Source organism: Diabrotica undecimpunctata, chromosome 7 (genome assembly GCF_040954645.1).
Source record: "Diabrotica undecimpunctata isolate CICGRU chromosome 7, icDiaUnde3, whole genome shotgun sequence".
NCBI classification, from domain to species: domain Eukaryota; kingdom Metazoa; phylum Arthropoda; class Insecta; order Coleoptera; family Chrysomelidae; genus Diabrotica; species Diabrotica undecimpunctata.
Window position 1 is genome coordinate 50,477,087 of NC_092809.1, and position 26,814 is coordinate 50,503,900.

A 26,814-nucleotide genomic window follows, 5' to 3' on the forward strand; every position below is an offset into this window, starting at 1 on the left:
GCGCTACAGTCCAAATCGGGCGTTGGCCTCCTCCAAACTATGCCTCCAACCTTGTCGGTCCCGCGCCGATCTTCTCCACGTTCTCACGTCTAGCAAATTTTGCGCGTCCGCTGCCACTTCATCCTTCCATCTTTTCCGTGGCCTTCCTTTTTAGTCTTGCGCCCTGCATTTTACTATCAAGGGCTATTTTCGGCAATCTTTCTGTCTCCATTCTTACTACATGACCAGCCCAGCGAAGTCTCTGAAGTTTAACGAATTCTAAGATCGGTGTCTCTTTGAACAGTTGGTAGAGTTCATGGTTATACCTGGATCTCCATATTCCGTTTTCGTTAATAGGTCCAAATATCTTTCTTAGGACTTTTCTTTCGAAGACTTCCAGTTTTCTTTTTGTCTCTTCTGTCATCACCCATGTCTCGCATCCATAACATACTATTGGTCTGATAATAGTTTTGTAGACCCTGATTTTCGATCTCCAGTGTGTGTTTATGGAGCGAAACACATGATCGAGTGAAAAATAAGCTTTGTTTCCATTTACTATTTTTCTTTGGATTTCTGGTTCTTCTGTTCCATCCGTGTTTAATGTAACTCCTAAATATGTGAAACTTTCTACCGTTTCAATATCGTCCTCTAATTCAACTGTGCGTCTGTTTCCCCTAGCTCTTGCCTGTGTTAACTTTTTTGACTTTTGAATATTTATTTCTAGTCCGGTCTCTTTTGCCTTTGATTTTAATTGTGAATATATTTCTGCTGCCTCTTCTGTTCTGCGAGACATGATGCTGATATCATCGGCATAGGCGGCAATCTGTATTGATTTATTGTGAGGGAATTACCTCTTCCTATATTCAGCTGTCTTATCACATATTCCAAGTTCAGGTTGAATAGTGTCGGTGCCAGCCCGTCTCCTTGCTTTAATCCTTGGGCTATCGTAAAGTTTTCTGTGAGCTCATTTTGGACTCTGACAGTTGCTATTGACGAATCCATTGTTGTTTTTACCAGTCGGATGTATTTTTGGGGGATATTAAAGCTCTGCAATATTTGATTGTTGTAACTTGTTCCTATTAATTGAGTCGTAGGCTTGTTTGAAATCTATGAATATGCTGTGAACATCAATGTCGTATTCCCACGATTTGTTTAAGATTTGTTTCACTGTGAATAGTTGGTCAGTTGTAGATCTTCCTTGTCGGAAACCGGTTTGATATTACCCGACAATATTTTCAGTTATTTGTTGGAGTCGTTTGTTTAGTATGTAAATCAAAATTTTGTACTCGGTGTACAAGAGGGTTATGCCGCGATAATTTTCGCATTTCAGTTTATCCCCTTTTTTATAGATTGGGCATATAATCCCGGTTTTCCAATCATTAGGGTTCTTTTCATCATTCCAAATCTTGTTCATGAGCACATGCATTTGTCCTACTAGGTGATCGCCATCTAATTTATATAGCTCAAGGGGACGTTGTCAGTACCTGGAGCCTTATTGTTCTTTTGTGCTCGTATTGCCTGTTTTACCTCTTCCATCGTTGGGGGTTCTATATTTTCGGTGTCTCCCTCATTGTGATGCATGTCCATATGCTCTTCATTTTCTTGTGTCCCATAATATAAATACAGAGTAAAAATCATGATTTGTGACAATATTTAATACATACATTATTTACAATTACGGTGAGATCATTAAATATTTCATTATTGGGTGTCTATGATACAGCAATAACTATCTATATTAAACAAAAATTAAACAGAATATTATTGAAATCATATATCCCACACTGTTATGTGGAGTTGAAGTGTGGACGCTAAAAGTTGCCAGTTTGAATGTAAAGATGTACGTAAAGCATTTAAAACCTAAGAATATAAACAAACGTTAGGAATACATTGGACTTCCCACACCACCAACTTGGAAGTTCTCCAACAGATGAGAACAGAACGTGAGCTCATTGAAATCATAAAAAAGCGGAAAAATACTGATCTCGAACATGTAATGAGAAACCATAGATACGATTCTCTACAGCTCTTAATCGAGCGTAATATTGAGGGCAAACGTGGACCAACATGAAGACAGTGCTTCTGGTTTAAAGACAGACGAGATTGGATAGGCTTAGGGTCGAAGGATTTGTTGAGAACGACCCAATACAGAGAAGAATTTGCCAAAATTGTTGCCGATCTTTAATAGGAGACTTGAAGAATAAGACCACAATGTTATGTTACAACAGTAACCAAAACGTGATTTGGACTATTTTAATTTCTGTAAACAAAACACAAGTGACTCAGTCGTTGGCTTCGCTCCTCTATCAGAAAGAATAATAAAGCTACAAATGCAAACCTCTAAAATTAAAATGTATATATATATATATATATATATATATATATATATATATATATATATATATATATATATATATATATATATATATATATATATATATATATATATATATCTTGAAAGTGTATGCGCCTATTGCCCAAAGTAGTAGTAGGAGATCGAAGAATTCACTGGACAAATCGACCAAATAAATATTGATAGATGTAAAAAATATGAAATCCTTATCATAATGTGGGATTTTAATACCAAAATAGGCAGAGAAAAATGTGAAGACGTGATTGGTAAGCATGGAATTGGCGAACGCAATGAAAGAAGAGAGCAGTTGATCGAATTTGTACAAGAAAAGAAAATGGTAGTAACAAATACTTATTTCAAACTACAACCTAGAAGAAAACCTATACACCTGAAAGTTACCCAAATACAGAAAAGAAAAAATTATAAAAAACCAAATAGACTACATTATCATCGAAAAAATATTTAAAAACTGTATTAGCCAAGACAATCCAGGCGCTGACTTAGCATAAGATCACAACCCAGTGGTTGCAACATTTAGATTAACTCTCAAAAATTACAAAAAGAACCAAAAAGGAACGTAATATAGACATTTCAAAATTAAGAAACAAAGAAACTAATTTTACGAACTAATTTTACGAAGAAAATAAGGAAGCAAGAATTAAATCAAATTTGCTTGAAGAAGAAAAACGACGGGATGGCCGAAGAAATTCTTCAGTTAATGTAAAAGAGAAGATTATTTAAAAATCTAGACAAAATTGTATATAGTATATCGAAAAGTACAAAAGAAACTAAAAGAAGCAAACGAAAATTGGCTGAATGAGAAATGCTGTGAAATTCAAAGACTACAGACTCCTTTACTATATATATATATACATATATATATATATATATATATATATATATATATATATATATATATATATATATATATATATATATATATATATATATGAATTTCAAAGATATCATCGGAAATATTACAGCACCAGATATGGTAACAAACTATTAGTCAACGGACACATAATAGTAGAGATGCAGACGAAACTTAAAAGTTGGGAATAATATATAAAAGAACTGTTTTAAGACGAAAGGGCAAACAACAATAGAAGAAATAGATAACGGAACAAATGAAGATTTATGCAATGAAATATCAGAAAAACGAAAATTGTACCCCATGGTTGGGCCGACCGATCTGGTTGTACAACCGAAACATCCCGACGACAATCTTCGCTGACGATCACGACAGTTGGGGGTTTAGTCTAGTCGGGACGTGTGTAGGGGGTTTAAAACGCCCCCTCATAGGGGGGGGGGAATCGATTTACCAAGAATCTGTAAACCTTAGAAAAAAATGTTTAAGTAAAAAAATGTACTGACATAATTTTGAACAAAAGTTTTGTGTAGAATGAACCGTTCTCGACAGGCGAAAAGCGATCGGCGATTTTGAATGTCAGTTACGCGCGCGAAATCAATTTTAAATAAAATTTGTATCAACTCAACGGTAAAAATTTGATATATTTGACCAGAGTGTCGTATCGACAAACATCAAAATCCGTTTTAAAGGTGAAGAGTGCATCTTTCGTATGAAATTTTTGTATTTTACGGCAAATGAAATCAGTTTCTACAAATATATTAAATAGATAAACGTTGCGCGATTGTTGTCATTTTTTACGATTCTAATGAGATCAATAAAATGTATCACTTCCATTAACCGGTAGCAGTGGAAATTCCCTTGTTAGAGCCTAATCTTCAGAACATATAACATGAAATTTCCATTTTGAGTTTTGGCAACCGGTATCACTTCCATTAACCGGTCGCAGTGGAAATTCCCTTGTGAGAGCCTAATCTTCAAAACCTATAACATGAAATTTCCATTTTGAGTTTTGGCAACCGGTATGCGGCATTTGAAATATGCCTAAAAAACTCTGAATGCCTGAAAAACTAAACTGAATTTAAACTTTCATATTCACAAACGATTGCATGTCACGGGAAATGCTTCCGCGAAGCGGTATTGGAGAATACCGAATATACAGATCTTACTGCAGGCACGTGGAAAAACAGACAGTCATTTCTACACAAAAAGAAGAAGAAGAAGAAGAAAGAGTGTTTCGCGTTTTACAATGTTCGTGCATCCACTTATTACGCTTCCTTTTTGGAAGTTTATTTTGACGCTCCCCTTCCTCGCATAACAAAGTAACAATAATTTTTGGATCCATCTTCCAACCACTGACTGAACTGACGTGATTTTGCAGATAAATAAGCGTTAAAATAAACCCGTTGGAGACTCATTCAGGAAACCGATTAAAGATTAAACCACGTGTATTTCTGTGTGGGAATTGACAATAAACGATTGAGATCGCAATCGGTACGATATCAAATACCACAGGAACCGTTCAACCACACTTTCCATATTTTTACTAATATCAACTGCTGTTTTTGTTTGCTAAGTTAAAAAATTATCTTAGCTGCAATTTTTTAATATCACTTACTAGAATCACCGATTGCGTATTGCTTATCGTTGGTACTTACCCCAAATACAATTATGATTCACGTCCTGGTCAGATTAGTGATATCGTAGATATAGATTATCTTTTGTAAATAACACACTAAAAGTGCTACTAACTGTTGTCTCATGTTTTTTATATTTAATATTGTTATTTATATATTTACTGTTTTTTGAGAATTATATATATATATATATATATATATATATATATATATATATATATACACTGCGCGTCATTAAAACGAGGCCACCTAGAATTTTATAAGAATTTTTCAATAATTTTAAGTTTATGCAATATGACTGTCTGTTAGCCAAACTGTCAAACCATAAATGAAGAATAAAATAATTTGTCCTATGCGATTCCTACGGATACGCCTACAGATTTGAAATTTACAAAATGTAGCTGGTGATAACGTCATCCTACTAGGAAATCCTGATCTTGGTGCAGCGTCAAATATAGTTATTCGATAGTTTCAGACTATTCCTGACTTCAAAAACTACATTATCTACTTCGATAACTTTTACACTTCGTTGCTACTGCTAGTGTATCTTCGTATATCTGTAAATACAGGGGTATTTATTCAATAGGAACTACTCGAGCCAATCGAATTAGTAACTCTAAATTGCCAACTGATGAAGATAAGCGACTGACCAAAGAATAAAGGAGATATACTGTGGAATATATAGGGATGGCATATGGTATTGAACTTCAGCAGCCATTCAAACGAGCACTTGATTAACAACAACCAAATAAAGCAGCTCGTTATGACAGAAAAAAAGCGGTACATTGACGTGGACTGTCCGCAGATCGTCAAAGACTACAACAGTGATACGGCCTTGACGACGAATTGGATCGATATCTAGCAGAAGAACGATAAGACAGAAACGTGGACATCTTATCTTGGAAAGATAACCAGAAAAAATTTCCGTCTATGGCTCGTTTGGCCAGAGATATCCTATCAATTTCAGCTACGTCCGTCCCACAAGAAAGGCTCTTTTTCAGAGCCGGCTTGATCATGAGAAAACAAAGAAGCCAGCTCAGCAAGGATTCAGTGGCTGCGATCCTTTGTGTCCAGTCATGGACAAGATTTTTTTTTATTTATTTAATATGTAACTTATAGTAATATAATATTTTTTTAATTAATTAAAGAATACTTCTTGATATATACAGTGTGACCCATTTAGATTGGAAAAACCTCTATAAAATTTGAAGTTGTTAACCGGTTTTAACCAATTTTTTTTAATGTCATGTAATAAAAGGTCTATTGCGGGACAAAATATGAAATCCACAAGGAAACAAAGTTCCTGTATTTGGCTGTATACCATATATTAAAAATTTTTGAATAAAATCCTTTATAAAAGGTATATAAAAAACCCAGTTGGGCTATGTTGCATTGACAAAACGTTTTCGGAATAAATATTCCATCATCAGTGTCAAATTAATACATGGATGTAGCCACTAAATATGTGGGTAAAAACCCTTTAAAAATTATTAAATAAGATTTGATCTACATTATGTCTAATTTACATTTAAGATGTTAAAGTTACCGTTGGATAGGTAACAGGGCGACATATGACTCTACATTAGTTGCGAGTCCTGAGACGGTATGTCTACGAGGACTTTGTCAAAGCAACTGAAAGTAAGTAAGCAACTTAAAATATGAAATATTTAGTTAAATTTTCAGGGCATTCTACGATACTTTTTCTTCGTCGAAAATGGAGAATTTGTATTAGCGATTTTTTTATTAAAAAAATTTCTACGCCACTGGATTTAGAGTGGCTTAAAATAGCTATGACAGAAACTTCATTGATATATTTATTAATAACAAACGTATGACAACTTAAAATTTTAAAACTCACTAAGAAAAAAACACTCTGTATTAACGTTAAAAAAAACATTCTGTATTAACTGAAACATGGAAACATAATTTGAGTTTAAATCCTAGTTGCCTCTACCAATCCACCATCTAATTGGATACATTTGTCGTAGCGTTTATGAATATTTGTAATTACATTTCTTAGTTGTTGGGGGGTAATTTCTGCACATGCCTGTCGAATTTTTGCACGAAGTTCGTTTACGTCTCTTGCACGGGTTTGGTAAACTTTTTGTTTGATAATTTCCCAGAAAAAGAAGTGTAAAATTGTGAGATCTGGAGATCTGGGTGGAAAATCTATCAACGGACTACCCCGACCTATCCAACGGTTCGGAAAATTTTCATTTAGCCATTGCTTCACGGTTCTGGCGTAATGAACATAACACCCATCTAACTGGATATACAAATTTAATCGTTCATTAATTGGGAGCTCATGAATAGCATCCCACAAGTCGGTGTTTAAAAATTCTAAAAAGTCCTGTGAGTTCAAGTTTTCTTCAAAAAAGAAAGGACCAATAACTCGCTCGTTCAGTATACCACACCAGACATTGATTTTTTGAGAATACTGGCTTTTACAGTTTATTACCCAATGGGGATTATCTGCTGTCCAATAGCGACAATTCTGTGATGATACTACTCCATTTGTAGTGAAAGTGGCTTCGTCGGTAAACAACGCGTTTTTTAGAAAATTTATATTGTTTAAATATTCCCCTTGGGCCCATAAACAATATTCTAAACGTTTTGCTTCGTCGCCTTCTTGTAATGTGTGTAAGAATTTTGGTTTGAAAGGTTTAATATTATTTACCTTAAGACATCGCCGAATACTCTCTCGAGGCACATTCAAATATAAACTGGCATTCCTTAAACTGACATTAGGGTTATTTCTGAAATGATCTAAAATGATTTGATCATTTCCTCTTCTTCTTTGTAACGGGTTATTTTTTAAAATTAGTTTTGATAATTCATTAAATATTCTATTTATTTTGTTTACCGTACCGCAGCTAATATTAGGACAATCCACATGTCTGTCATTAAATATTGTACAAACTTCCCTGGCTCTTCTATCGTTATCTCCCAAAAGACGTATAATTTCAATTTTTTTCTCTAAAACTTAATCTTGCAGCCATGACACAAAATATTATTAAAAGAATTTGAAGTAAATATTGTTGCAGATATTATGCATAAATTTATGCTAGCACTGAAATTTGTATGACACAAATAATGTCAAACAGTAATATCGTTGTCATGGCAACTGAGATTTAAGTTGTAGCATGTAAAGTTAATAATAATGTAAGTGCGTTACTTGCATTAAATTTTTATGTTATTTTAAACATTTCTTTGTCTGGTAGTGGTTTATTATTAAAATTATTTGAAAAATAATTAGTTTTATGGTTATCTGTTGATACAGGGTGTTCTTTTTTGACTCGTAGCTTAGTGAGTTGTAACTCGATTGATGATTATAAATATTCTGTATGCGTAAATAAAAATGAATAGACAATTTGGATTTGTCAATATAGCATCTAAAGCATGAGCAAATATTATTAAAACAAATTCTTAGAAAGCCCTTCTTATTTTTCTTCACTTTTTCCCATTATAAGTTTGCCGTTTTCATCCTTCGCAGCACTCCATGTAGAGATTTGTAGATATCTTCTCGTAAAGTCGATTTCAACTGTTCTTATTTTGTTTTGTATGGTTTTTGTCATTGGCCATACTGCCGATCTATATAGGGTAATATTTATTACTATGATCTGAAAGATCTTTTATTTTATTTTCTTTGGTTAGAGTGTTGTTCCATATCACTCCACGGAGTGTTTTTGTGTCTTGTTTTCTTCGTGTAAAATTTTTATTTTTATATCTTTCTTACAAGAACTATCTTGGCATATCATTGACCCTAAATACTAAAAAGTCTTAAAACTTAAAAAAAAATAAATTAAAAAAATAAATAAAAAAAAGGATTATAAAAATATATTAAAAAAAAATAAAAAAAGAAAAAAATAAAAATAAATAAAAATATAGTAAAACAATCACTAAAAGGATCTAAACCTCTGAGGTGTTGAATCGGGTTTATGTCCTAACATAGTGATTAAAAAAATATATTACCATAGTTGTATTTATTAACATAGTAGGTAGATATTTTTATTTGTAAGATTTATACACTATGTATTTCACTGAATTATAATAAAGGTGTAATATAGTATTTATATGTAAAGTTATAGGTGTAACATAGTATGTACAAATAATGACACAGTAATATCGTTGTCATGGCATGCGTCACGTGCATTAAATTTTTATGCTATTTTGAACAATTTTTTTTGTCTAGTAGTTGTTTATTATTAAAATGATTTGAAAAATAATTAGTTTATGGTTATCTGTTGATACAGGGTGTTCTTTTTTGACTCGTAGCTTAGTGAGTTTTAAAATTTTAAGTTGCCATAACTTCGTTATTAATAAATATATTTTAATGAAATTTTTGTCATAGCTATTTGAAGCCACTCTAGATCCAGTGGCGTAGAAATTTTTTTAATAAAAAAATCGCTAATACAAATTCTCCATTTTCGACGAAGAAAAAGTATCGTAGAATGCCCTGAAAATTTAACTAAATATTTCATATTTTGTCCCGCAATAGACCTTTTATTACATGACATTAAAAAAATTTTGGTCGGTTAACAACTTCAAATTTTATAGAGGTGTTTCCAATCTAAATTGGTCACACACAGACAGGCATGTGCAGAAATTACTCCCCAACAACTAAGAAATGTAATTAGAAATATTCATAAACGCTACGACAAATGTATCCAATTAGATGGTGGATTGGTAGAGAAATGTGACTTTTTACTAGTTTTAGTCTTATGAAAAAGTTATTCTTTATAAACTTCTGCATGTTCTGAAATCTAAAATACAATCATCAGATATTAATTTTTTTCAATCGTACACGCAGTTTGTGAAAAAATATGAATTTTATGAAGAGTAAAGTAGGTACCTTTATTTTTACCAATATCGACAATGGTTATTAAGAAAATTTTATTCCAATTAAAAACTAAGCTTTATATCATCAATACAAATCGCAGTTGGTACACAAATTCAAGGAAAAAGATTATGATAAACAGTCTAAATTGTGTCTTAATAGAGACATTTAATAGAGTGTCATTTCTTTTCTTTATAAATTCTAATTAGCGATTAGACGTTCGCTGTGGAAAATTTATTGGTTTTTCAGTGCATCCTAGATTAAATATCGATATAATATGATATATTTAATTTAGAAAATATAATTTAAGTTAAGTTAGTTTTGCGGGACAGCGGGACGTCCGGCGGAACACGGGAGGGGACATCGAAAATAGCGTGACGTGACGCGGAACGAGCCTGTCCCGCGTGAAACCCTATTCAGTAGCAACCGGGCAGAGTTTCAACATTCTCCACTCTGGTTGATAGACAGGCATATCCCATCAACATACCCACTCCAACCGAGATAAAAGAAAAAAAATACTAATAAATTGTGTAGTTTGTGCAAAGAGCTACCTTTACGTGTAAACAATGTGACGTGCCATTGTGCACCGATGTCTGTTTTGAAAGATACCGAAAGTGAGCCCTTCGATAGAACTCTTTACGAAACGCCTTCAATCATTCCTTTCGTGGAATAAAGGGTAAATTTTTCAATTTCAATATTATTTTAAATAAAAACAATTATCTTTTGGTACTACTTACCTTTCTTGACCCGCTGTGTCCCAAATTTCAAATTTAACGGTTGTATCGTCGAGGCATATGGTTTGTGTAAGGAAAGCTGCTCCTATGGTACTCTCCTGGTATTCGTGGAACTGTCCTTTGACAAACCTCAGTACCAAACTCGACTTACCGACGGCACTTTCGCCTAGTAGGACAAGTTTGAACTGGCATATCTTTCCTTGGGTAGCGCCATTTGGTCTCTGAGCAGGTCCAGTTCTGTTTGCCGCATTTTTACTTAACTAAAACAAAATAAAAACGTATTGTAATTGTTTATTTTACTTACAATTAATGAAAAAGAAAGGTTGACAATATTGCCTCTTTGTTGATAGTCGCAGAAGAAAATCATTTCTTTTATTGGCCCCAATTGGTATTTTCCTTAACGTCACCTTGGATCTCTTTCTATAATAGCGCATTTATACGTCGTTTCATGGAACTTGTCTCATGCATTATAGAGAGAGACGCAGGCCATAAAAGGCGAAGTGAGGTACCTTTTACTGTCCCTGTTTAGGGAGGAACTCCAGCCGAGCCGAGCCGAGCTTTTGACAAACTTGAGATCAGCTCGAAATTTCGAGCCGAGCTCGAGATAAAAAGCTCATTTAGTAGATTTGATGCTTTATCCACTGATAAATATCTGTAGCAATCAATTTTCTCCTTAGAATCATCTATAGATACATTTTACAACAAAACTTTAGTTCTTCAGTAGCTAAAACGGCATATAAAATACTCATACACATGAACTAAAGACAAAATTTTTTTAGTACTAGAAATTGTACCAAGTCGGTTTTGCCCTGGGAAGGGGCAATAGGGAACAAATGTTAAACATAAGAAAGATTATAGAAACTGAAACGATTGTTTAATAATTATCGCAATTAACAATTGTCCAAATGTTTATTTATAGGGGCTGGATTTTTTTATGTTGAAATAGGTTAAATGTAAAATTTATCAATTAATTTCAATATTGTGTGTTTATGCAAATCAAATTACGGTGTGTTGTTGAATTAACACTTCTTCTTCTTCCACAGTGCAGTGGGTTACACAAAACTGGAGAAAAAAATTAAATAAAAAGAATTTCGGTAAATTGGCTTTTTATTCACAAAATAACTGCTTGTTTCAACATAAGTTGCTAGTGCTCGAAAATACTGTTTGGACAAATATAGATGTTTAAATAATCCTCTCCGGGATAAACAAATTGAATAATTTACATTATTCAAAAAACATCTTTAAGGATTTGTCATCAGCTATCCCTCATATAACTTTTAGAATCTTCAAAAACCTGTAAAATTTTTTTTAGGTGAAATCGTTGATCTTCTAACACGTGTACCAACGCAACGTTAGGAAAAAATTACTACATTGCTGCTACTATCTCTGAATTTGACCATAACTTATTAGATTTATAAACGTCAGAGTTTTGCCGTGAAAGTAGATATTTTCCAAGGGAAAAAATATTTAACTCGAATCAGTAAACATAAACAAATTTTATGATAATCTTATTATATTAAAAATTCCACTTCCCGTCTACCTGAACAATTTGATTTTCTCTAGAGATATCAATATATTAAAAACGATTTACGAACATATCAAAAACTGTAAATATAAATTGTAGCTTAAAACTAACTTATATTTAAGTAAATATTGTATTATATTGTAAAAAAAAAAAAAAAATTAAATAGAAAAAAACAAAATAATAAAAATTAAAAAAAAAAAAAATTTATAAATTAATAAAAAAAAAATAAATAAAAAAAAAATAAAAATAAAATAAAAAAAAAAATTAAAAAAGAAAAAAAAAAAAAAAAGAATTAAAAAATAAGTTGTAATTTATTACTAATTGCATGTTAGATTGTACGGATGATTATATTTGTTTATTCCTCTAATTGTAAAAAATTCCTCTGATGGTAAAAATTGTTTGTCTTTAATTTGTCTGGCTAATTGGCTCGGCCAAGGCCATCAAACTAAATATAAAAAAAAAAAAAATAAAAAAAAAATAAAAAATATTTAACTCCAGAAATGGTCATGAATGTCTCTTTTCAGTGAATGTATCGGTAGCCATAATTGTGTAATTGGGCTTATAACTTTTACCAAATAAATTAAGATATTTATATACGTTTTCTGGAAGAAGTATTAGCTGAGTTACTAGAAAAGTCACATTAAATATTGATAACACATGTACTTTCGCAGGAAGTAACATTTGTGCATGTAACTGCAGACTAGAAACCGTAAATAGGTGATTTAATGAAAAATTGATGGCTTATAGTGGACTCATGCAATTTTGGCGTACAAGACAACCAGACCTAAACTCTATTGACTTATCACGAGCTACAAAAGTCCTTAGTGTGCTGCATAAATAATTATGAAAACTCGTTTACGCTCTTCTCGCCTCTTCAAGGTGTGGCTTCTCCATCTGGGAATGAAACTGGGAAACCAGTAACATCTTGTTGTGCTTCGCTTTGTTGTGTTGTGTTGATCAGCTTGATGCCAAATCTGCGACCAAATTACATTGTTGAACAAACGATTCGTATCAAAATTGTTTTCTTCAGTAAACATGTGGAGGTAAGCTGTGGCTAGGTCCGCTCCTAGAAATTGCTGTGCAAGGAGATTGGGAAACCACAGAAAACCAATCTTCCCTTGTCTTTTGTGTGTCGAATGAGTGACTCTTATGCAGTGTGTTGAGGGCATTCCTTTTTTCAGCGTGTAGGTTCGTAACCTTGTGTGTTTGGAAGTGGATGGCGACTGCTGAGTGAGTATCCTCAGGGTTTCTGTGTTCGAGAGAGTGGAGAGGAGGCATGGTAAATTATTAATTTATTAAAGTAATAATTTGACATAACTAACTTTGGAAACATTCACCTAATTAAAAAAAAATCATAAGCGTTTTTGATCTATAATAAATTTCCAATTTTCAATATTTAACATCTTATTCCTCAGCAACTAAAATATTTAGGGGTTTATGTCGGACAATTGGTTTATCCTAGAAGAATCCACTGCAAAGTTTTTTTGGCAGCAAACCAGTTGACCATCTTCCTATATCTTTAATGATTGAACACTATAGCACTATTTTCTTTTTTACTTCTCCGTTTCTTATTTTATGTCTACATGAAGTTCCTGTCAACTTTTTTAACAACTCCATCTCGATCGGTTCCAGTTTCTTTTTGATGGTCTCTGTTAGTTTCCAAGTGTCACATCCATGTTCCACAAGATATTCTTGGTGTGTTCACTGTTTTGTATCCATCTTCGATACAGATATTTTGCACTTTCTATTGCAAAAAGAAAATCTCATGTGGGATTCGAACCACAGCGTATGCGTGAAAGTACGATATCCTCATCACTAAACCACCTTGATCAATAATTTAATTTTGGATTAAAAAATTACTACTAATTAAACTGTTTTACTTAAATTTCTTTATTGCCTTCAATCAGTTTTTACTTTATGCGAAATTAATAGCTCATAAGCTAACGTCTAAAGATGGAAAACTATCGATAGTCCTGTAATGTAAATTATTGATTGCTATCGATAATTTCCCACCTCTACTAGTTTCATCTCTTTTTATTTCACAACGTATGTTTTCTATATTCTGCGTTATTTTGCCGGTTCTTAAGACACTCATCAGTGTATATACAGATAGCTCATTCAAAATCACACATTAAAAATGCGTCCTCTACCATGCCGAAAAGGTAAAGCTTAATGGCTTATTACACAAATTACACCAAGCTTTCCTATCAAATTGAAAATGGAGTTCCTTGTAATACTGTTCGTCAAATACAATTGAAAGCCAGGAAGCCGCCCTCACATCGCACAAATAATTACATAGTTAAATTATTGTAGTTCCTTTTGAAATCATCGCGGAGTAAACATTGTGTGTAGTCTGTATGAGAAGTTTTGTAATTTAAGTGGTTAAAATGGAATTCAAATCAAAACTAATACATTAGCTTTTAGTCATGAGAAATGTGGGTAGTGAAAATTTTGTATAGGGAGAAATCTGGGAAATAATCTGAATACTCTTTAAATAACCTTTACATCATCTGATTGTGCTGTGTTTTTTGGAATGCTGTGTTACTATCATAGTTTTATTCATATTACCTATTGTTATCTAAACATTTTGGCTGGATATCAATCAATCAATATCTAAAATTAACTACCATCATATTCTTCTTCGGTTATCACTGTGATTCCTTACGAATTGTTCAATATTGAATTCGCTCCACCAGTCTCAAACCTGGAGCCTTCATCACACAAGAAATGAGAAAAGAGGAAGGATCGGGGAGTAACACCTCTAATAAAATATTTCAATCTCAAAAAAAACTAAAGAAATAACGACGTCGCTGAAATTGTGGAATCCGACAGTTCAGGATGTCAGATTTCGTTCGTAAGAGTGATTCATCCTCTTCAAGATATTGTTGTACTAGACTCAGCACGATCGATAAAATTAAAGTATATAAATCTCGATGGTGATGATGTTATGTGAATTAGTGAACCACCATATGATGAAAATATTCCACCTAAAAAGAAAATTTTCCTCAATACTAAAACCGCACAAAAATTTCGGGAGTCTTGGTTAAATGAAACTGACTTTAGACAATGATTAACTCGAGATCCTACTAATATTTATAAAGCTAAATGCAAACTCTGTTCTGCTTAATTGACAGCTCAAATAGTTGTGATTAGAAAATACGCATAAACTTTAATGCGTCTAAACTCCCAAGTTTTTACTATTAGAGACATTTAAAATGCGAATTTTATACGCGCCTTTATCTAAACCAACCACGAGTCAGTAATCTTATTTTCAATATAATCTATTGATTTTAAATTAAACTTTCAATCCAATAGTTTCATAAAAGCAATTAATAACGATTATCAATTATTTAATGCGGTAAAATTTATTTGACGATTATTTTTTCTCATCTACTATATTTTTTTCAAATTTACTATAATTTTATGATCCTGGCACAATAATTCCACTCCCCATAGTTGGGAAAACTGTTACGGACTAAGAACACAACGGAAGAGAAAGTAGGCATAAAACATCAGAAAATAAGACCTTGCGGAGGTTGCAACCCTGCTTCTAGGGTTAACATAGAATAAAAGGGCACTCACTTATCACTAAGAAAATATCTCAAAAGGCGGATGAGCCAGTTTTTTGGACAACGGCATATGGATGCAGAAGACAAAGGAAAACCACTGCATTTAAGTTTCACATGAACTTCCCAAGAGAACAAAAGTGGCGTTGTTCAAAGATTTCGGTCCCTAGACCGTGGCAGATCTTAGATGGTCATGGGGTGCCAAGAATCCCATCAAGAAATCAGGAACCATCCGAAAGAGGAAAATAAAAGAATGTGATGATGTGAAATATATGAGATGAAGGGAATGAAAATGAAAACAAGATATGTAATGGAAACAACACAAATCCAACTCCAGCTCCTGATTCATGTCAAAAAGAAGGTCATCGCATGGTTAGAGTTAAGCATTTTTTTACAGTTTGCCAAGTAGTTGACAAACCCGATTCCGTTTATTTCCCAGATGGTGTCGCGATAATAATGGACAAAAAATCTGGAAGATCCTTCAAAAAATTTGTAGCCGTATCGGATTAAAGAGCCCAAATATAATTCAAAGCCTATCCAAAACATATAAACATTTAAGTTTACGCGCCCATTGCAGAGAATCCCGAAAATGAAATACACCTGCTTTACAAGGTTTACAAGGACCTCAAGGAAACACTAAAACCCTCCAAAAATAGTGAAGTTGATATAGTTATGGTGACTTTAATGTAATTTAATGAAGAGAAGAATCGGAGGTATTGTTGGAGAATATGTCTCGACATGCGGAATGAGATGAGATAGAATAGAGAAGACCAGGTGACAATGAGGGAAATATGGTGAGAAACCAAATTGACTGTATGGTAGTTGATAAACGATATAATCAGAGGGATAAGAACATATCCTGGTTCTGACATTGATCTGACAGTATACGGGTCTAGTGTAGTGAGTTCGACAGCGACAGTCGAACAGTGCTGACGTGCCAAGAAGAGATCGACTAGTCAGTAGACATAGAGCTTCTCAGCTCTCGGTGGATAAGACACCGTGCTTGTAGACTGATTGTCATTTTGACCAGGCACTGGAGACAATCGCGTAGAGGCAAAATCACAAATTCCTATGTGATTGAACCATGCTTGATCGTTCATGATTACCTCCCTACCACAAGGCAAATCCAGGCCCCAATGGTAGTTTGTTAAAACACAAACTACAACATATTCGACACCCTACAAAGCGATGAAAGGGCCAACAGGAGAGAAGATGGGGATTTCAAACTTCCAAAAACCGGAAGACAAGAAGAAAAGAAAAAGAAGAAAAAGCCAAGGAAAATTCAGATAAAGAGACCCCAAAGATATCGGCTGACACAAAGCGACAAAGGCACAGCAGCTAGGACTAAAAGTTCTCGCTCGCTAGGACCCTGAAGGAGCCCCGCGAGCCCTGAAGGAGAAAATAAGGAAATAAAGCTACTGAGACAAAAAGTCTCAGAACACAGATGTTGGAATCCCAACAAAAAATAATCGGACACATCGATGAACTGAAAACGGCCCCACAAGAGAGCCAAAAAGAGGATAAAAACGAAAAAACGGCCCGGTGAAAACCAGGCCAAAAAAGAAGCAAAGCCAACCAAGGAGAAGTCTACGGGAACAATCCCAAGGACAAAAATTCCTACACCTGCTGAAAAGTCCGCGAAAAAGCGTCAACAAGAAGAGGGCCCCAAAAAAGGGGGAAAAAGCAACAAAAGAAGACTTCCCACCACTAGGGACGCCAATGCAACAGGAAAATGATGCCACACACCACGCCCTCCGACTCCGTGTCAGGTACAAACAATGGAAACAGATGGCGAGACAACACAAAAACAACGGGACAATCCCACTACATGAAAACCAAAGAAACCTGTAATAAAATTACAGAGTGTAGCAATTTGAGCGATCCTAGACATCGCACAAAAGAAAAAGGTGCTAACTGTAAAAAAGTTATCAAGAAGCGGTCAAGAAACTCTCATTCAGGCAAAAATCCCGGAACATTACAAGACGATGGCCAAACTCATAGAAGAGTACAATAAAACCAAGCCCGTTCAGTAAATAGCCTTCCCCTTGAGGAAGATATAAAACCAAGAATGGTTTTAAGAGGACTACCCTCAACACTAACCTTATGCAAATAGTAACTATCGGAAATACTGTTACGAAAGGTAGTGACACGAAGCGACGGGCAGTAGGAAGAGTCGACACGGCCGGCATTCTTGTGCCTCTCTCGAGGAGAGGGAACGCAGCTACACCAGGTGAGAAGGCCGACATATCTGTGGAACTCGGGGCATATACCACGCAACAAAATACTAATACATACATTTAAGTAATTGTAAAAAAAAGTCATTGTAAGAAAGCTCGAACGGATAAAGTATTCTGCTTGCCGGTGTCCCCTCGCCTACCACAGAGGCCCGGCGAAACTTCTCATACGTAGAGGCCGGAATCCCGTTTAACTCCACGAACACGAGGATAGAACCAAAGAATTTAAGATCCTCCTCAAGAGGGCCGTCGTAGAGCGTCAAGAAACCCCAGGGAACCTGGCGGACGCTACGGCCGTACAACAAAGAATTTTGGTATACTATTCAATTTGACGGGAGTCAGAGAATACACACGGTTCTTTGCATATGAATTTGTTTAAATTGTTTAAACATTTTTAAACAGTGATTTCGCTGTCATTGTTTATGTTTGGATGAAGAAGAGCATCAGTCGATCAATAAACAGCCAAGCATATAGGTGTACAATATTTTAAAAACAAGGAAAACAGAAGGGGACTTTTTACTCTGTGTAAAGGTCTCTGTGATGTTGAAACTAAATATTTTCAGTACTTTCGAATGACGAAACATAAATTTTATAACATTTGGAATAAAATTTCGGCCGACTTGAGAAACCAGATTACTACCTTGTCTGAGTCTATTACTACAGTAGAGAAGTTAGTTGTATGCTTAGGTTAGTTAAAATTGTACCATAAGTATGTGATTATGTATTGAAAAAAAAAAGTTTTTTTTTAGAAATTAAAACTTAAAAGTACACAGTGTACAAAATGTAAATGCTTTAACCTGGGTATAAAATACTTAGAATAATTGATGGCAAGATACTATGGGACTATTAACGTTAGTACAGATATACGACGTAGATGTAAGGTGGGGAACATCAAGAACTGGGTAAGAAATAGAAGAGTAGAATGGAACGATCATATAAGCCGAATGACAACAAGTATAGTAGTAAAGACGGCAAGAGACGGTCCCCCAATAGGAAGACGATCAGTGGGAAGACCACGAAAACGATGGAACGACAACTTACTGGAGGCACATTGAAAAAGAAACAGAGGGCATGTCTAGATAAAAAGAAGAGGAAGAACCTCGGTTTAACAAGTATTAAACAAAATATCAAAAAAAATTAAAAACTTCCGTCTGGTGAAAAATTTTCATAATATGAAGAAGCGGTGGAAGGAGGCCTTGACTGGATAGGTGTAGGTGTCGAGGTAACTTGGAGAGCTGCATGCAGTAGAGAAGCTCCATCCATTTGGCCACTAAAGGCGGAACTGCGAAAAGTTCCAGAGCCAGGAAGCGGGTTACAAGAAAAGGGTAGTTGATACGGTTGTGTATTAACGTTAGTCGCAACAATGTATTTGTTTTCAATATCCGCAACAGTATTAAATATTGTTCTTTTGTAAGCTGATAATCAGCTGGTGAAAAAGTATGCACTGTTGCTTTAATACTGTCGAAAAATAAATATATGTAGTCCTTCTTTGGGTTTTGTTGCTCTGCATGTTATTCTTCTTTGTTGCTAATAATATATTGCATTAGTGGTGCACTTGCCCTTTCTGTTGAAGATCGAGTTTTTCTCGAGTATAAATTTTTTTGTTCTGATGCCTGATGACATGTTTGGTATTGAAACTGGCATAGTAGAAACATTTTGTGAGGTATTCTGTTCTACTTCCCCATTTCCTCCTTCATTTTCGTCTTGTATCGATAAAGCTTTCTCATCGTTATCAAAGGTGTTCTCTGCAATATCGATTAATGAAGATAAGCGTTCCTTATCTGTTATATGTGGCAAGAAAAATACCTCCATTTCTTTCTTTCAGTGGCGGCTTAACTCGTTTTTGTTTTACGGAGCTTAGAAATGTTCGATATTGAGAGGACAACGATTCCATCTTTGTTTACATTCCTCCGCTAAAATAAATGGAAAATGTTAGTACACTTATTTTATTTATTGTGTCGCAAGGTTTTTAAATAAAAAACTTTATGCATCGAGGGGGATTCAAACTCACGGCCTTTGCTTATCCAGTGCAAGTACATATATAGACCATAATAACATAAAACTAACGCATCTATGCCCGAGTGGCTGAAATAAACTCATATCTCCGAAAGCGCAGTTAGTTACAGCGTTACACTGGATATGCAAAGGTCGCGGGTTTGAACCTCACTCGAGACATAAGCTTTTTAACAAAAAATTGTACGTTTCAAAAAAAATTGTTTTTAATAAAATTTTTATTTAGATTGTGGTCAACAGAAGATTCCTTCAGAACCATTGCATTTAGTTAGTCTTGGCTACTCCACCTCACAAGAAATAGTGGGAGAAATATGTAAAAGCATCATACAAAATCTACTACAAGAATGTATGACAATACCGACAGAAGCACGGTGGAAAGAAATAGCGAACGAATTTTGGAATTTGTGGAAATGTACCTTTTCGGTTGTGCTACTAGGACTAGCGGACGCACATTAAAAGTTCATTACAGTAGATATAGGTTCCTACAGTAAGACCACTGACGGAGGAATTATTTGCTATATCAAATCTGGGAAAAGCTTTAGAGCAGGGAACGCTTCATATTCCTGAAGAAACAGTGTTTCTTGGAACAGTTATTAAATAACGATAGCAAGAAACGAATTTTCAATTACAGGCTATGCCTTCCTCGCCGTGTCATAGAAAACGCGTTTGGAATTTTGGCGCAAAATTTTCGCATATACACGGCGCATCATTAAAAAGAAGAAACCTAAAATTGTTGGCATTTTTTAATTTTTAAGAATCCTACAAGAAATTGATTGTCATTAGATGTTTATGTAATGTTTAAGAATATGTTCTAAAGCAGTATGCAACCATTTCTTAAGTAACAAATGTTTCTCCCAAAATGAAGATTTTAATTGAAAATTTCAAAAAACATTGTAATTTTTGCTGTTTTCTTCAGAAAAATTACAATAAAATCGTGATTTTTAATATTCTGTATTACCACCTCCATTTTGAATTACACTCCTCATTCGACTTGGAATTAAATTGATATCAAGTTCTGGATGTTGTCTCGAGGAAACACTTTCCATTCTTCCATGAGCGCCAACCGAAGCTGCTCACGACTTATTATTATTCACCGAATATAAAGTTTTCACCCACAAACCCAGCAAAAGACATTAAAAGCTCGTCTAAAATTTCAGTAATGTGTCGATGAGCATTCAACGCTCTTCTATCAATAAACACGAGATCAGTACGGTCTTCGAATGAAATGCCTGCCCAAAACATTACTGAGCCTCCTCCAAAAGCAACACGTGTTCGTCGAACACAAGCAGCATATCGTTCTCCACGTCTTCTGTACGTTTTGATGTGACCATCCTGGACTCATCACTAAACAAAACATTTTCCAATCTTCTATCGTCCAATGCTCGTGGTCTCTAGCAAACCCAAGCCGATTTTTTCGATGGAATGCTGTTAACAAAGGTCCTGTTGCTGGGCAGCCAAATTTCCCCAACCTTCTTCTTGTTGTAGAAATGCTTAATGTCCACCCGTGAGCATATTGAAAACAGTTTTGGATTGCTCCAGCCGTAAAGAAGCGATTGTGCAAAGAAGTGCGTTGTAAAGAACGGTCTTCTCTGGCCGTCGCGATTCTTTTCGCTCCTGATCCTGGTCGTCGTTCGTGAGATTCAGTCTCTACGAATGGTTGGTATGGTTTTTGGGCCATACACCGACTGCCAGCAAGCTCTCCGTCCGGCTCGCGGAGATAAGAATACGGCCGGGGTCAGAAAGCCCTGCCTGTCGTAAGAGGCGACAAATGGGTAGGAATAGGGAGGTGGAGAGCTGTCGTTTGAGGTGTCGGGTTGGTAGAAACGCACACGGTCGCTTCGGCGACACGGTCACCGGTCTACATTCCTAGTATCCGAGACGAGACTACTCGTGGGACCACTCTACTCCCATTCCAAAAGAGCCTGGTGAGGTTGAACGAGCTGGGCCCGTAAATACCTCTCCTGACCTCGGTCAGGGGTGTGGATATACCGCTCCTGACGGCGGTCAGGAGTGGTGTAGGTGTCCCGGCACGTACCCACCGGGAGATCCAAGAGTGGTAGAGGAGAGATCCTCGGCGGCGACCTGTCTACGTGTGAGGTGGAAATCCCTCCGCCTGCCGAACCTACCCATATTCCATATTCTAGCCATATTCTAAGAAAAACAATGTACAAATAACACGTGCATTCTCGGAAGTCGTAAAACTAATATCAATTCTGCAAACTTATTACCCTTAATTGACCTGTCGGCATCTAGTGGCAGTGCATAAAAGTGTTTTGGCATAGGAGGCATGGGAGTTTAGTTACAATAGAATAAATTGCATTAACTTAAAATTATTGAAAAATTCTTATAAATTCTAGGTGGCCTCTTTTTAATGACGCGCAGTGTATATGAGAAAATTAAATTCCAAGCCCGGAAGTGTATCATTTTTATCACATGCATTTTGCATAATTTTTTGCGAGAAGACTTTTACTTTACAACCTGAGATTTCAAGCGAATTATTAGAACCTCAAAAAGGATTGAGTCAGTTTTCTTCATTGCCAAGACAAGGAGGGAATGCTCATGAAAGTGTGTTTCTCGTCCGAGAAACATTCAAAGACTTTTTAACTCTAATGCTGGGAGTGCCCCAAGGCAAATTCATAAATCGTTATCAAAACTAGCATAATTATTGTTTCTAACAATTTTGTTCACTTATAACCTTAATTAAAACTATAGTGTAAATGCTTACCTATTTTATTTAATTTAACGGCAATTTCCTTCCATTTTTTATTTTTATGTCCCGTATCAAAATACAATATATTTTCCTGGTTGTACAATTCTTCACAACAGCGCACCAACTGAATCAACTACTGCCACTTCGCTCCACTCAGATCAAGTCACGATCAAACTATTCTCCTGGAGAAAGACCGCGGTCAAAAGAGCGGGACGGAACGTGAGCGTCGTGTGAATAGCACGATTTAAGATGCGTGTAAGAATACTTGACCGAACGTTGAGCTGAGAGTGAGCGATATAATGTGAATCGGACTTTAAACCGCGGTTTTATGGCTATTCGGTAAAGCTTGCCAGTGTATCATTGCAATATCGTGGTTTTGTATGCCGACGAGCCTGGCTCGTCATATTTATCATATTTTTTACTTGGCTCGTAATGTAAAACCGCGTGTCGGTCACGGCCGGTGAGCCGAGTCGGCAGATTCACTTCTAACATTATAGTGTTTTGTTTTGTATTATAGGTATCACTAAAAACATTGTAAGATTCTTCAGACATTCTCAGAAAATTTCTGTAATCAAGTGGTTTTACGTTTTACTAACAATTTTTGAATTAAATGGGTGTGAGACAATTCTTGTCTTTTTTCTATCCAATTTTTAACCCAAACTCCATAGCGTTTTCGCTTCTTTTTCAATTTTTCACAGTTTTTTTGCTATAGCGAGATGACAAACAACTTTAACCTCCAAGTAAGACATGTTACTTCACTTCCGATTCAGACAAGACTGTTTGCGGACCGCGAATAAAGTCAACGTCGATCACGACCTTTACTATATTATAGCAAAAGTATACCAAAACGAAAGTTAGTATTTTAAGAAGTCATTTAAGCTACAGTTAAAAAACATTAAACTCAAATTACGTTTCTCATATCAGTCGCCAACAACATGACAGATAACAGACTTTAAAAACAAATTATTCGGCGCCTGTTGGTATTTTAACAATAATTTGCAAACATAAGTTTAAAAATTTCGAGGTGGCAAATTTTTGCGTGTATGTGTGGGTCAGTGTCATAAAAGCAAACGAATATGATCCATGCATTTTTTATATAACCACGAAATATATATGAAACTGATTTCATATCAACTATTCAAAGAATTACCATTTGTTATGCCGAATAAAATCTTTACATATCCTGTCGATATCATGTTTCTGTTATTCCCTAACAACAGATTCAACGTCAACTTTTCCTTTTCCAGATAACTTTAATTATGGGCTAGATTAGTGTGACGCCGTACCGTCATTTTTTAAGCTTATCTTTATTCTAAACAAACCCAATTACCTATAGATGACACAGAGATAGTGGGTTACCTCAAAAATTAAGCGGTTTTTATATATGTACGTTAATTAAGTAGGGTGGGTACAAACTTACCAATATAGGAAACAATTAAATTCTTAGAATTCATTGTTTACGTATTATCAATGATTTAATATTTTTATTGGGAATAAGCCACAATTTTACTTTAAAATAAGTTTATTTTTCCACTTCGGAAATTGTTCTTAAAATACAAAACATTAATATTTTTGTTAGAGCCATTTAATAATCATTAATTTTAGTTTCGTTTTTATACACCCAGTATTTTAAGGTGTTAAAAAAGCGTTTATTGTATTGAGTCGAGTGTTATCGGTTTGTTACTATAAACAAAATTTTTCCGCGGAAAGGCGCTAGTACACGTTTGGCCAATTAGTTGTGCCAATAAGTTGGGCCAATTAAGAACAGTGATTACACGCTGGTGGAGTTGCTCGGTCTACATTGGCCTTTCGTGTTGGGTGTACTGTGATTATAGATGTAAAGACTTAGCAGACGTCTCAATTTATTTGTACAGTGCTTTCAATTTTTATAGAAAAGTGCATCAAACGAAAGTGTTTAAAAAACAATAGCCTTAAAACTTCTTCCCTATTCCAAACCGCCATTGTAGCTCGTAAATAGACTTCTTACGCGGCAAAAATATAAACCAGTACCGGAGAAAAGAAATAACTCAACGACCAACGTGTGAACGTTGTTTGGCAGATCGCGCCAAAATCCTTTGATATTTACAAGAAAAACCGACAACATTGGGTTTGTAGACCAACGTTGGCCATCAATCCCAAAGTTACTCCAAGTGGTTCTGTACTCATTGGCCCAAATAGTTGGCGAAACGTATACTGGGGCCTTAAGACAATTCATCACTATTTGTTTAGATTAGGCAGCGTTTATTTTGTAAGTTGTAAGACAGTCAAAAAAAAGTATTGAGAGAGTTCGGTTTGACGGCGCTGTGAAAGGATAATTTGTGTGATAGGAAGTTGAAGACGAAAATACAAATGGGTGTCACTGTAATAATGAGAAGGGTAAAACAGAATCCGAAACATATTTAAATGAGAATTACATCGAGTAAAATGTACAAGAAGCCCGGAATATGCAGAAAGACACAATGAAGTGAAAACTATTAATATGAATATTAATCCAGATAGTGATATACATAAATCGGAAATATTAGAATCTGCAACCTTATTAATGTTTTGTATTTTGAATTTTACTTCCGAAGTGGAAATCGAACTGACAAAATAAACTTATTTTAAAGTAAAATTGGGCTTATTCCCAATTGCTTTAAGATGCCACAAGAAAATAGCTTCAGAACAGTAGTATTAACAGCGGGAAACCAACTTCATAACACCCTGTTCTTCATGTAGGATCTTTTGGATCGAGGTCTTTAAAATGTCTAAAGATGCCTCTATCTCCCGGTATGTTACACGGCGGTCATTCTTAATTAGCTGACTAACAGCATCAATGTTTTGCTGTGACTGCTGTTTTGGGTGGACCTAGCCTGGATTCGTCGCCGAGACTGGAGCAACCACGTTGAAATTCGCAATCCCAGCGGGAAATAGTTGACTGGTGTGATGCTTCATTCCCAAACATAGCAACCAATTAAGCGAGACATTGCTGTTGGGATAACTCTCCGAAAATTGTAAAAAATTTTTGCTCGAAAATGTTCTTCGGCTAAAAGACGCCATACACGCTACGACAAATCGTTACTATTTAACTGTACCGTTCAAATTACACCGATAATTAATCGCTACGTGTATGAAGTAAGACTGCACAGGTTTCTACAATTTTTAAAAACGGTATCGTAGAACGGAACAGTACAAAAATTTCAATAGATTTATCGGAATCGGAGTAACTGCGCAGTTTTATCGATACGTGTATGTTCGTATAATACAAGGACGTATAAAGATTTATTTATAGACTTAAAGACTTTATTTATAAGTCCATGGTATAATAGCATTTCTCATAACAGTATCTTTCTTTCCGATAATTGGCGCTACCATAGACAGCACATGTAAGTAAGTATCATTATCCATTCTTGGAAAATTATGCCAATATTTTGGAAACATTTTTAATTCCTTCAACAAATTCACATGAGAATACAGTTCTGCTGTCATCAACCAGTCTTTTGATGTTTTATCTTTTTCAATGCGAATATTAATCTCAAGACCGCTAACATGTCGTCGTCAGTCGAAACTGTAACGACTGTTAAATTGTAACGACTTATCGTATCGTGTATGGCAGTGGAATGAACGACGAACTGTGCAGGTTTAACGGTACACTTAAATCGTTATCGATCTTAAAATCCATTTTTCGACCGACTTGCTAATTTCAAAAATTCACTTTATCGCACTCAACTGAAACTCTCGATTTATGTCAACAAAAGATTGAGGTTACATTTGTGTAGGAAGGTTTTATTGGTGGCGCCCTCTAAGCGGCTATATGCCAAACTAAAAAGACAAACTTCGTATTATGGAGTAAATTATACGAACAGCAATGTCGTTCGTATAATTTACTCCAAGTGTTTTTTATAGTGCCATTGTCCGGTTGGCCCGACGTTAACGCGGCGCTGCTAACGCAACAACATTAGTGCTCGTATAACAGGGTCCTAACTAGAATCAGTACGTGTTAGTTTGAAATCGAATGCCGATATTTTTAAAACGGTAAAAAAAGAACCAAAACATCAAACTTTGCAATGATGATGTCAGGTAAGGTGTATAATAGAAAGATAAACCCACCTATACTCTTATTGTTTTTGACAACATACCCGAGGTAAAATAAAAATTGCCAGTATTTCAACTATAAAAGCTAATAAATAATCTTTACTGCAGTGACTCACGATTTCTATTACGTTAGCATGGCAGGTCAACTATTTTTGACTTCTCGAATATTAGAAGTCATTAATAATATACAGCTACAAGAAATTTGAAGTTTTGATCTAAATAATACTTTTTAATAGTGCAAAATGTGTTTGTGTGTGTGTGGTTGGGATATTGACTGCGAAACC

General features: G+C 35.1%; 1 protein-coding gene across 1 annotated transcript in view; it reads right to left on the reverse strand.

The window, feature by feature from the left end:
• Rab5 (RAS oncogene family member Rab5) overlaps nt 1–26,814 on the reverse strand; it is a 67,061-nt gene that overhangs the window by 22,487 nt on the left and 17,760 nt on the right. Inside the window, exon 2 of the mRNA XM_072538908.1 lies at nt 10,412–10,668. Coding sequence (XP_072395009.1) covers nt 10,412–10,668 — 257 coding nt within the window. The remainder of the gene's footprint in view (nt 1–10,411; nt 10,669–26,814) is intronic.